Source organism: Cherax quadricarinatus, chromosome 2 (assembly GCF_038502225.1).
Source record: "Cherax quadricarinatus isolate ZL_2023a chromosome 2, ASM3850222v1, whole genome shotgun sequence".
Classification (NCBI taxonomy): Eukaryota; Metazoa; Arthropoda; class Malacostraca; order Decapoda; family Parastacidae; genus Cherax; species Cherax quadricarinatus.
The window spans coordinates 76039217-76052453 of NC_091293.1; the positions used below are offsets into that span (position 1 = coordinate 76039217).

Sequence of the window (13237 nt, forward strand, 5' to 3'; positions counted from 1 at the left end):
TAGCACAGTCTTTCCTGTACTGAAGAGGTACACATTTCAGGGTGAAAAAGCTTACAGGAAGGGAGTTTGCATTTTCCTGTTGTCATATGGGCATGGCATTTTCTAGGGTGGTCATAGTTGCACGTCCCGTCTGTTTTTCCAGATTTCCCATGTCTGTAGATACCAGTGCATAGTATGTGCACAGGCTTGGTTTCCGTTTGCCTTGGGTTTCTGTGACTGGTGCATGTTTCCCTGTCTTATTCCTATCCTCCCTAGCACCAACAATGGAGCTCCCACCAGTTGTTTTTGGTAATATATCCTCACTATAGCTAGTGGAATCCTCTTGTTTGCTATTTCCTGTGGTATTTCTAGTTTGCAATATTGGTTTTATCTTATCTTTGACTACACTTGTTTCCCCACTACGGCTCCTGTCCCCTATGAGGTCATTTATATGTATTCCTTCCTGCGTATAATTCCCGACTACCTGGACAAAATCTCCAGCTTCACCATTACTGTCTCCCAGGACAGCACCTCCAGCTTCACCATTAGTCTCCCAGGACAGCACCTCCAGCTTCACCATTACTGTCTCCCAGGACAGCACCTCCAGCTTCACCATTACTGTCTCCCAGGACAGCACCTCCCGCTTCACTATTACTGTCTCCCAGGACAGCACTATCAGCCCCACATTTACTGACTACCATGACATCACCTCCAGCCTTACAGTTTCTGACTACATGGCCAGTATCAAGGGCAGTACCATTCAGCCCAGACTTTTTATGTTCCCATCTGTTGTAGAAAGCTTCCAGGTTGTCTATGAAAGCAGCTTTGATGTTATCCTCTTTTAATACCCTTGTGATTTTAGTCCACAGATTTTCCTCATTTGGGCATACCCAAAAACACTTCCCTGTTTTAATACTGCTTGTAGCTAGTTCTTGGATATCTGCACAAGGGGCGTGACACCAATTTCCACAAAAATGACAATTTATCCATGTGGAAGCCCGTTTGTTTGATTGACTGCAGACTATACAGAGCTTCTATAGCACTTCGGATTTTTTAGGTTATCCTAGGTAATTTACACTATGTATAATTGTATTTGTGTGTACCTGTGAGACAGACAGAGACAGATAGACAGACAGACAGAGACAGAGACAGAGAGACAGACAGACAGACAGAGACAGATAGACAGAGACAGAGATAGACAGAGATAGAAATAGACAGACCCTAAACTTGGGGTTAACATCACTTTCCTCTTAAAAGGGGAGTATTAATATGACATTACATCAGTGAATCCTTGGTGTTTGCCCCACTGTTTGCTCTAGCTGGAGCTCGATATAACTGGCACTCCCACAAGGTACTAAGTGATCCTAGATTTTTTTAATATGGTGCACACTGAGTGTTAAGACCCATTCTATGACGACCAGGCATCTCAGGCCAATCATGCCAAATTTGGAGGCAGGAAAAATAAAACATATTATGTCTGGGGCGCTAGCGGTAAGAACGTATATATACGTTTGGACCATTTACGGGTTAATAGCCCATTATCACAGCTGGTCATTTTTCTGCATGGGCTTTGCTTAGTGCCAGACACAGAGCCCATCTCCAATGAATATATGGCTGGCATGTTTAAATTGCCCAACACACTAGTTGGAATAGTTTACATGGTGAGCTCTCTAGAATTCCCTACCCTTCACCAACTGTTTCCTCTTCTGAGAGCACAGTGATGCTGGTATAATTCCAGATGGGTCTTCCTTGGGTCTTGCTACAGAATATTATGCTTTGAACTGAAAAAAACATAAATAAATCCAAAGGGCCTACTTTCTGTAGCCTTCCGTAACTGCTGTGCTTCAGATGCCAACTTGATCTCGGAGTTTTCCTGGAATCCCAGCTGAACCCAGGTACAACAAGCACCCACTGACTTATAAGCAGTAATGAAACAGGATCAATAGAGTGTAAAGTACAAAATGGATCTTACTGGGCTGAAAGAGAATAATATTGGCACAAATGATGCATGACACATGGGCCCCTGGGGATTTTAAGTGAAATGTGTTATTAAATTATAACATAATTATAACTTTTCTGTCCAATATTAAATAAATGAACTGTATTGTTGACTAAATACTCATATATAACATCTTCATTTTAGTAAGAGCCATGCAGCTGTGAATAAATAATTAACTAACCATAACGCCTCTTTAAAAACAAGGATGAACCACAGCACTGAACAACACCATTAGCCATTATGGCAATTCGATCTCCAAGGAGATCAGCTTCTTCCATGAAGTGTGTTGTGAGAAGTATAGTACGCCCAGATCTTTCTTCCTGAAGTAAATCCCAGATAAGTCGGCGTGCACCTGGATCCATGCCCGATGTGGGTTCATCCAGGAAGACAACACGACTTCCACCACAAAGTGCAATACCAACGGAAAGTTTTCGTTTCATTCCTCCAGACAAGGTTTTTGACTGTTGATAAAAAATGTATGAATTATGTTTATTTATTTTATTTATTTATTTAATGCTTCTGCAAACAGTACATTGAGATTGTGTATATACAATAGTGGGTTGCAATACAAAGAGAGCCTCTATTATGCCTTGGCATTATGGGCCAACTTAACATTATTGGCTTACATTCTACTTAATACTAAGAAATAGTATATCATAGTTGTACAGTAGGAAAGTAATTATTTCATAGTTGTACAGAAGAATATTAATTATAAATGAATCAAAATTTGTATAATACAAAGACATACGTATTTATATTCTAAAATGCTTTTGTGAAAAACAATGATTCAATTATATTCCTGTCAACAATGGATAAAAGGTTCAATGTGATTGTTTCAGTTATGATGTGGGAGTACATAGGTGAGTCAATGTGTACTGAGTATTTAGCATTTAGTCTAGGGTGATTAAGTGGCTTTTGAGAAGAGTCTTAAATTGATTTTCAGAATGGGTTACTTTAATATCTTCTGGTAATGAATTCCATATTTTGGGGCCCTTTATGTGCACAGTTTTTTTACAGTGTGATATGGACACGAGGTATATCAAAAAGAGATCTGTGTCATGTGTTGTGGTCATGTGTCCTGTTTAGGTTGGCGAGAAGTAGTTTCAGTGGGGGTTTATATTTGCGTGTATTGTTCTGTGTATGTAGTAGGCACATGAATAAGTATGGATGTTCTTAACCCTTTGAGGGTCGACAGGCCCTCTCCGAAACTCGTTCTCAGGGTCGGCCAAATTTAAAAAAAAAAAAAAAATTATTTTCTCTTATGAAAAGATAGAGAATCTTTTCCCGATCATAAAGACACCAAAAGTTTGAAATTTGATAGAAAACTTACGGAATTATGCTCTCGCAAAGTTAGCGGTCTCGGCGATGTTTACGCATCGGCGATTTTGCCCACTTTGAGCCCCATTTTCGGCCAATTTCACTGTACTAGTCGACAAAAAACATGAATATTTCGCTAGAACTCCATTTTTTCTATCGAATGGGTGCAAGAAACCACCCATTTATGAAATTCAACTATCCAGTACAGTGGTCAGAATTTAGCAATTTTGCCAATTTCACACAAATTTCAAAAGATGCCAATTTCCGAATAGGGTCCAGAATAAACAAGAAAGACATTCCTGGCACTAAAATGACATTTCCTCTAGTCATTAGCCACGTCTCAAGGCCCCTCTTATATTCTTTTGCTTTCCACTTTGAATTTTTATTCTCACAAAAAATATAAGATTTACTGTTATGCAGACTACTGCATTAGTGTAAAAAATGGTATAAATAATATTGGCGTACTTGCGAAAGAATATTAGACTCGCCAGTTGACGTGTATTGGACGCTTGGCATGATTTGTTTACTTTTGAACTTTGGTAAAAATCGAACATTTCTGCTACTTTGAGCTCAATTTCAAGGCACCTTTCATTGTAAAACCAGTCAAAATCATCTCAATTTCTGTAATATGTCTTCCATTCTATAAAATAAGACCAAGAAAATTAGAATACAACAATAAATACCATACGAAAATACACTGCAAAGTCGCTGATTTATTCCAAAAAAATGGTCAAAGGTTTTTTTTTCTCATTATGCACTGTGTGCTGCAGGATTTTTTTTAGACTGTGCACACTGACCACATAGACCCATTCTTTCATATGAAGGCCTACCAGCTTTCTCCCACTAGATTTGAGGCCGCTAGAATTTATGCGTACTAGTACGTCAAAAACCCCTACGCGTAAGACGTACTAGTACGACCAAAACCCTCAAAGGGTTAATGGTAAGCAGATTCAGACTTTTGAAAATTGGTGGAGTATGCTGGCGGGAGTGGGAATTTGTTATCATTCTTACTGCTGCCTTTTGCTGGGTTATGAGGGGTTTTAGGTGATTGGATGTTGTTGATCCCCATCCACAAATTCCATATGTAAGATAAGGGTATATGAGTGAATGGTACAGTGCCAGGAGAGCTGATTGTGGGACGTAGTGTCTTATCTTTGATAGTATGCCTACAGTCTTGGAGATTTTCTTGGTGATTTGTTGTATGTGTGTCCAGAACTTGAGGCTACTGTCAAGGTGGATACCTAGGATTTTTCCCTCTGTGAGTCTTGTGACTGATGTTCCATTTAGCGTTATGTTAATTGGATCATTTGCAGCTTTGTTTCCAAACTGAATGAAATAGATTTTATCAGTGTTCAAGGTAAGTTTCTTAGTCATCATCCAGGCAGATATTTTCTGTAATTCAGCATTGATTGTGTTTGCTAGTATGACTGCGTTTGGGTGGGAAAATACATATGTAGTGTCATCTGCAAATAATATGGGTTTGAGTAGCTGTGATACATTCGGTAGATCATTGATGTAGATGAGAAAGAGGAGTGGTCCACGGACGCTTCCTTGTGGGACTCCTACTGTGATTGGTTGGGTGGAGGAGTTTGCATCATTTGCATACACATATTGAGTTCTGTTACTAAGGTATGACTTTAGGTAGTTGAGGGAGTGGCCTCTGATACCATAGTGCATTAATTTGGAGTGCAGTAGTTCAGGTCGACTGTATCGAAAGCTTTACGTAAATCAATGAAAATGCCCAGCGGGACTTCTTTCTTTTCAAGTGCGGTATACAGTGGACCCCCGCATAGCGAACGCCTTGCATAGCGAACAATCCGCATAGCGAACGCTTTGTTCGCTAAAATTTTGCCCCGCATAGTGGACAAAAACCCGCTCAGCGACCTTCGTCCGAGACGCGTCCAATGTGCGCCCTCAGCCAGCCTCACATGTGCCGCCCGTCCCATTGTTTACCAGCCAGCCTCCGCGGTAACATTCAAGCATACACTCGGAATATTTCGTATTATTACAGTGTTTTCGGTGCTGTTTGTGGAAAATAAGTGACCATGGGCCCCAAGAAAGCTTCTAGTGCCAACCCTACACCTCAAAGGGTAAGAATACCCATTGAAATGAAGAAAGAGATCATTGATAAGTATGAAAGTGGAGTACGTATCACCGACCTGGTCAGGTTGTACAAGAAACCAAAATCAACCATCGCTTCTATTGTGGGCAAGAAAACGGCAATCAAGGAAGCTGTTGTTGCCAAAGGTTTAACTGTGTTTTCGAAACAAAGATCGCAAGTGATGGAAGATGTTGAGAGACTCTTATTGGTGTGGATAAATGAAAAACAGCTAGCAGGAGATAGCGTCTCTCAAGCGATCATATGTGAAAAGGCTAGGAAGTTGCATGACGATTTAATTAAAAAAATGCCTGCAACTAGTGATGATGTGAGTGAATTTAAGGCCAGCAAAGGTTGGTTTGAGAGATTTAAGAAGCGTAGTGGCATCCATAGTGTGATACGGCATGGTGAGGCTGCCAGTTCGGACCACAAAGCGGCTGAAAAATATGTGCATGAATTCAAGGAGTACATAGAAACTGAAGGACTGGAACCTGAACAAGTGTTTAATTGTGATGAAACAGGCCTGTTCTGGAAGAAAATGCCAAGCAGGACCTACATTACTCAGGAGGAAAAGGCACTCCCAGGACATAAGCCTATGAAAGACAGGCTTACTTTGTTGATGTGTGCCAATGCTAGTGGTGATTGCAAAGTTAAGCCTTTATTAGTGTATCACTCTGAAACTCCCAGAGCGTTCAGGCAAAAGAATGTCCTCAAGGATAATTTGTGTGTGCTGTGGAGGGCAAACAGTAAGGCATGGGTCACTAGGGAATTTTTCTATAACTGGTTACACCATGCATTTGCCCCCAATGTGAAAGATTACCTAACTGAAAAGAAATTAGACCTTAAGTGCCTCCTGGTGTTAGACAATGCCCCTGGTCATCCTACAGACGTGGCAGAGCGACTTTATGGGGACATGAGCTTCATTAAGGTGAAGTTTTTGCCTCCTAATACCACTCCTCTCCTGCAGCCCATGGACCAGCAGGTCATTTCCAACTTCAAGAAACTGTACACAAAAGCTCTGTTTCAAAAGTGCTTTGAAGTGACCACAGACACTCGATTGACTCTAAAAGAGTTTTGGAAGGATCACTTTAATATCCTCAATTGTGTAAACCTTATAGGTAAGGCTTGGGAGGGAGTGACTAAGAGAACCTTGAACTCTGCTTGGAAGAAACTGTGGCCAGAATGTGTAGACAAAAGGGATTTTGAAGGGTTTGAGGCTAACCCTGAGAGGAGTAGTATACCAGTTGAGGAATCAATTGTGGAATTGGGGAAGTCCTTGGGGTTGGAGGTTAGTGGGGAGGATGTGGAAGAGTTGGTGGAGGAGGACAATGAAGAACTAACCACTGATGAGCTGATAGATCAACTTCAAGAGCAAGAGGCCAGACCTGGGGAAACTGGTTCAAAGGAGGGGAGAGAGAAATTGAAGGAATTGCCTACTTCAAAGATTAAGGAAATGTGTGCAAAATGGCTTGAAGTGCAAACCTTTTTTGATGAAAATCACCCTCACACAGCTATTGCAAGCCGTGCTGGTGACTGTTACAATGACACTGTTGTGAACCACTTTAGACAAATCATAAAGGAACGAGAGGTACAGGCCACTATGGACAGATATGTTGTGCGAAAGAAGTCCAGTGACTCTGAAGCTGGTCCTAGTGGCATTAAAAGAAGAAGGGAAGTAACCCCAGAAAAGGACTTGCTACCTCAAGTCCTAATGGAAGGGGATTCCCCTTCTAAACACTAACACTCTCTCTCCCCTCCTCCCATCCCATCAATCATCACCAGATCTTCAATAAAAGTAAGTGTCATGTAATTGTGCATGCCTTTTTCAGTTTGTGTGTACTAAAATTAACATTTTTTTGTGGTAAAAAAAATTTTTTTTCATACTTTTGGGTGTCTTGCACGGATTAATTTTATTTCCATTATTTCTTATGGGGAAAATTAATTCGCATAGCGAACATTTCGCATAACGACCAGCCCTCTTGCACGGATTAAGTTCGCTATGCGGGGGTCCACTGTATATTAGTTCTAGCATGTGTATGATAGCGTCATTTGTGCTTTTATAATTTCTGAATCCAAACTGACAAGGGTTTAATATGTTGTGTGAAATAAGGTAGGAACAGATCCGTCTATGAATTAATTTTTCAAAGATTTTAGAGAGCAGTGGTAAGTTAGATGTTGGTCTATAGTTATTCAAGTCAGCTTGGTCACCTCCTTCATGGATCGGAGTGACCCTCGCTATTTTGAGGATTGTTGGGAAGGTAGATGATTCAATAGATTTGTTAAAGAGTGTTGCAATAATTGGTGACAATACTTGAGAAGCTTTTTTGTACATAAAAGAAGTCAAGCTGTTTATGTCTCCTGCCTTATTTTTAAGGGTGTTTATGATGAGCATAACTTATATGGGGTTGGTTGGAGCTAGGAATAGCGTATTTGGGTAGGTACCTATGAGGTAGTCTGATGGACGGGTGTTTGTGCTTGGTATTTTGTTTGCTACATTTTTTCCTATGGTGGAGAAGAAAACATTAAGTCTGTTTGCTGTTTCGGTTGGAGTGAGTAGGGGTTCGTCTGATTTTGCTAGTTTGATTGCTTTGTTTTTGGATAACTTTTTAGTTCCAAGAATTTCAGATAGAGTTTTCCAGGTTTTTTTCATATCACCTTTGATGTTATGTAATCTATTTTCATAATACAATTTTTTTGACCTTCTTATCAGGCTGGTAAGTGTTGACGAGTAATTTCTCGACTGTTCTCTAGTTATTTGACCCATTCTATACTGTTTTTCATATTTGTGCTTTGTGTTAACCCTTTGACTGTCGCAACCCCCAATCCTGAGGTGTCTCCTGGTGTCGCAAAATTTAAAAAAAAAAAAAAAAAAAAATTTCTTATGAAATGATAGAGAATCTTTTCCCGATTGTAATGACACCACAAAAAAACAAAATTTGATGGAAAACTGACGAAATTATGCTCTCGCGAAGTTAGCGACCTCGGCGCTGTATACAAATCGGCAATTTCGCCCAATTTGAACCCTATTTTCAGCTAATTCCTTTTTTCCAGTCGCCCAAACTCATAGCTATTTCTTTAGAACTCCATTTTTTCTATCGATTGAGTACAAGAAACTGCCCATTTACCGATTTCAACTACCTAATAATGTGGTCAGAAATTTGCAATTTGGCCAATTTCACGAAAACTAAAAAATATGACAATTTCAAAATAAAGTCCAGAATGAACAATGCAGACATTCCTGGCTCTAAAATAACATTTTCTTTGCTCATCAGTCATGTCTCCAGGCCCCTCTGATATTACTCTTGCTTTCTATATTGAATTATTCAAACAAAAAATAGAAGACTTACTATTATGCAGACTACTGCAATATTGTAATAATTGTATAAATAACATCAACCCATTCATGACTGCATATTAGAATGGCTAGTTGGACATTTATTGGACAATGGCATCATTTGTTTACTTTTGAACATTGGCAAAAATCAAACATTTCCCCTACTTTGAGCTCCATTTCTAGTTTTTTTTTATAGTAAAATCAATCAAAATCACCTCTATTTCTATAATATGTTTTCCATTCTATCAAATGAGACCAAGAAAACGAGAATACAACCATAAATACTATACGAAAATAGACCACAAATTCGGCATTTTAATTAAAAAAAATGGTCGGAGTTTTTTTTTCTCATTATGAACTGCGTGCTCCAAGATTTTTTTTATATGGTGCACACTGACCACATAGATCCATTCCCTCGCATGTGGGCCTACCAGCTTTCTCCTGCTTGATTTGAAGCCGCTAGAATTTATGAGTACAGTATATATACGTCAAACACGGTACCTGGTAAGACATATATATACGGCCGCGACAGTCAAAGGGTTAATGGATTTGAGGATGCTTGGTGTTAGCCAGGGATTATTCAGTCTCTGCTGTGATCTGTTTAGTTTTTCTGGGGCAATGTCTGTTATAGAGGCACTGGACTTTTTTTAGAAAATTATTTATACATTCATTCATATCTGTACATGTTATTCATAGCTGCAATAAAGTTGTTAACTGCTGTCTCGTTATATAGTCTGAAGGTTACTCTAGTAATGTCTTGTGGTAGTTTGCCCAGATTAGTTACGAGAAAAGTTGGGTAGTGGTCTGTAGTGTTGTCCGTGATTATGCCTGATTTTAAAGGGGATATGGTGTTTGTCCAGATGTGGTCTATTAAGGAGATGCTTGTCTCGGAGATTCTTGTAGGTTTAGATACTGCTGGTAGCTACAGGCAGTTACTCATTGTGTTTGCGAATTCGGTTACTTGTGGGTCCTGGTCGTGTAGTATGTTTATGTTGAAATCACCTGTTAGTAGTAGGTGGTCTTTATTCATGTGTGCATCAGTAATCATGTTTCCTAGTTTTTCACTAAAGTGATAAATGTTTGACTGTGGTACTCTGTAGATGTTTATAACTGTGAGGGGTTTATGCAGGTCTTTTGATTTAAATTTGGCTATGATATATTCTCCATGTTCATCCCTTGTGCAAGATTTATTCAATTCAATTCAAAGTTTATTCTCTATAAGGATTACAATGCTAAGTTTACAGAATTTGGTTATTGTGTGGTTTACATGTAGTAAAATAATAATTACAGAGTGTACCACTAGAACACCTAGCATGGCTAGGCATTTCGGGCAGACTTAGATTAATTCTTAAATTTAAAATATTACAAATTATGAGGTAAGTTGGTATTATGGCTAAGTGACTAAATACTAGTTTGTGAGTTTAGCAATGTGAATGCTTTTGTTTTGGCACAGTACATAGTTTCAGTATTGGAGTATCACAGGCCAACTTATGACTAGTTAGGATTCATTATTTTAAGACTGAGATTAATATTTCTGTTTATGGTCAAATGGGTGAGTGAGTGCAAGTGTGAACCACCAGGTGGTATTCGTGTAGTGAGTTGACGGGGTGTATCAGGGAGATAAGATGTTTTCTAATGGTAGTTTTGAAGGTGATGAATGTGTCTGCAGTTCTAGAGTTTTCAGGTAGGGTGTTCCAGATTTTGGGGCCTTTGACATACATTGAATGTTTGTAAAGGTTTAGTCGGACACGGGGAATGTCATAGAGATGTTTGTGTCTGGTGTTATGCCTGTGGGTTCTGTCACAATTATCAAGAAAGCATTTTAGGTCAAGGTTAATACTGGAATTTAAGGTCCTGTAGATGTGGACTGCACAGTAGTAAGTGTGGATGTACTGAACAGGGAGTAAGTTTAGATCTATGAAGAGTGGGGGGGGGTGTGTTGCCAGGGATGGGATTTAGTGATTATTCTTACTGCAGCTTTTTGCTGGGTTATTATTGGCTTTAGGTGTGTTACTGCAGTTGATCCCCAAGCACAAATAGCATAGGTGAGGTATGGATAAATGAGTGAGTGGTATAGCGTGAGAAGGGCATTTTGCGGCACGTAGTATCATATCTTGGAGAGGATCCCAACCGTTTTGGATACTTTTTTGGTTATGTGTTGGATATGGGTGCTGAAATTCAGGTTGTTGTCGAGGTATAGGCCTAGGAATTTGCCCTCATTATGTCTGGCAATTAGAGTGTTGTCGATCTTAATGTTAATTTGCGCAACTCCTGCTCTGCTACCAAACATAATATAGTAGGTTTTGTTTATAATGATAAACAAATTAGTGCAGTTATTGTGTTGAATACAATGAGTGTACACTTATACAAAATACATTATACTGGTCTCACAGGCCACAAATGTTACTAGAAAAAGAAAAAAAAATTAGAAAAGAAAAGAAAAAAGTATAAAAAACGTAAAATAAAAAAAATGTGATTTTGCGGAAGTCACTGATGTTGCTGCCATCCGGTCATTTTAGGTCAACTTCCCACCGCTGTATCTCGGTAAGTACTGATCAGAATTTTTTTTTTTTGTTTTATTACCTTTACAAAAATATTATCTTTAATTCTGTAAGAAAAAAAAATTTCTTTTTTTTCAAAATTTCTTGGACACTGTGGTACCCCTTCCAATTTTGGCCTTAGACCCTGAAAGGGTTAATAGAAACAGTGTATCATGCTAAGACAAATCCAATCCCATTACTAAATTTACCATTGGTAATGCTGTTATATGTTTTGTACAACCTCACTGTTATAAACCTAATTACATACGTATCTAATAATGTATATTTAAATGTACTGCTCCATAACCTATTTCAATACAGGTCTCCCTCTACATTTGTGAAGGTTAGGGGATCAAAAGCCCTGCGAATGTTGAAAAATCACGAATGTTTGGTGCACAAATATATATTTTTTTTTATTAACACACTGCCCGATTCCCATCAAGGCAGGGTGGCCCGAAAAAGAAAAACTTTCACCATCATTTACTCCATCACTGTCTTGCCAGAAGGGTGCTTTACACTACAGTTTTTAAACTGCAACATTAACACCCCTCCTATTGTAGGGAAATATAATAATAGCATTTACTTAAGGAAGGAATAAGGAATAAGGATTTTATTTCTTTGCACAGTTTACAATGTGTAATTAAAATTTTGATTTGCTAAGTACAAAGAAAGCTGAGGCATTTTGGGCAGACTAAACTTAATGCTTAACAGACTACACTTAATACTAGGCATATGTATCATAGTTGGTTCAAACTGAACATTGTTTTTTATATTTCAACAGAAGTAGTGGGTGATTTAGCAGTAATTGAATTAACAAGTATAGTTGATTAATAAGTTACATTATTATTATAATTTGTAGTAGGTTGGTAGACAGCAACCACCCAGGGAGGTACTACCGTCCTGCCAAGTGAGTGTAAAACGAAAGCCTGTAATTGTTTTACATGATGGTAGGATTGCTGATGTCTTTTGTCTGTCTCATAAATATGCAAGATTACAGGCATGTCTTGCTACTTCTACTTACACTTAGGTCACACTACACATACATATACACATTTATTCATACACACTCATCTGAGTTTTCTTTGATTTTATCTTAATAGTTCTTGGTCTTATTAATTTTCCTTTTATATCCATGAGGAAGTGGAATAAGAATCTTTCCTCCGTAAGCCATGCGTGTTGTAAAAGTCAACTAAAATGCCGGGAACAATGGGCTAGTAACCCCTTTTCCTGTAAAGATTACTAAAAAGAATAAGAAGAAGAAAATTGTCAAAGTGGGAAGTCTGAATGTGCGTGGATGTTGTGCAGATGATAAGAAAGAGATGATTGTGGATGTTATGAATGAGAAGAAGCTGGATGTCCTGGCTTTAAGTGAAACAAAGCTGAAGGGGGTGGGAGAGTTTCAATGGAGAGGAATAAATGGGATTAGGTCAGGGGTTTCAAATAGAGTTAGAGCTAAAGAAGGAGTAGCAATAATGTTGAAGGATAAGCTATGGCAGGAAAAGAGGGACTATAAATGTATTAATTCAAGGATTATGTGGAGTAAAATAAAGATTGGATGTGAAAAGTGGGTTATAATAAGCGTGTATGCACCTGGAGAAGAGAGAAGTGTAGAGGAGAGAGAGAGATTTTGGGAAATGTTGAGTGAATGCGTGGGGAGTTTTGAATCAAGTGTGAGAGTAATGGTGGTTGGGGATTTCAATGCTAAAGTGGGTAAAAATGTTATGGAGGGAGTAGTAGGTAAATTTGGGGTGCCAGGGGTAAATGTAAATGGGGAGCCTTTAATTGAGCTATGTGTAGAAAGAAATTTGGTAATAAGTAATACATATTTTATGAAAAAGAGGATAAATAAATATACAAGGTATGATGTAGCACGTAATGAAAGTAGTTTATTAGATTATGTATTGGTGGATAAAAGGTTGATGGGTAGGCTCCAGGATGTACATGTTTATAGAGGGGCAACTGATATATCG

At 38.7% G+C, this 13237-nt stretch overlaps 1 protein-coding gene across 5 annotated transcripts in view; it reads right to left on the bottom strand.

Moving 5' to 3' along the window:
* Abca3 (ATP binding cassette subfamily A member 3) overlaps positions 1-13237 on the bottom strand; it is a 705605-nt gene that overhangs the window by 253165 nt on the left and 439203 nt on the right. For all 5 annotated transcript variants that reach the window (XM_070088958.1, XM_070088966.1, XM_070088973.1 and 2 more), the window contains one exon: positions 2160-2439. In XM_070088958.1, coding sequence (XP_069945059.1) covers positions 2160-2439 — 280 coding nt within the window. The remainder of the gene's footprint in view (positions 1-2159; positions 2440-13237) is intronic.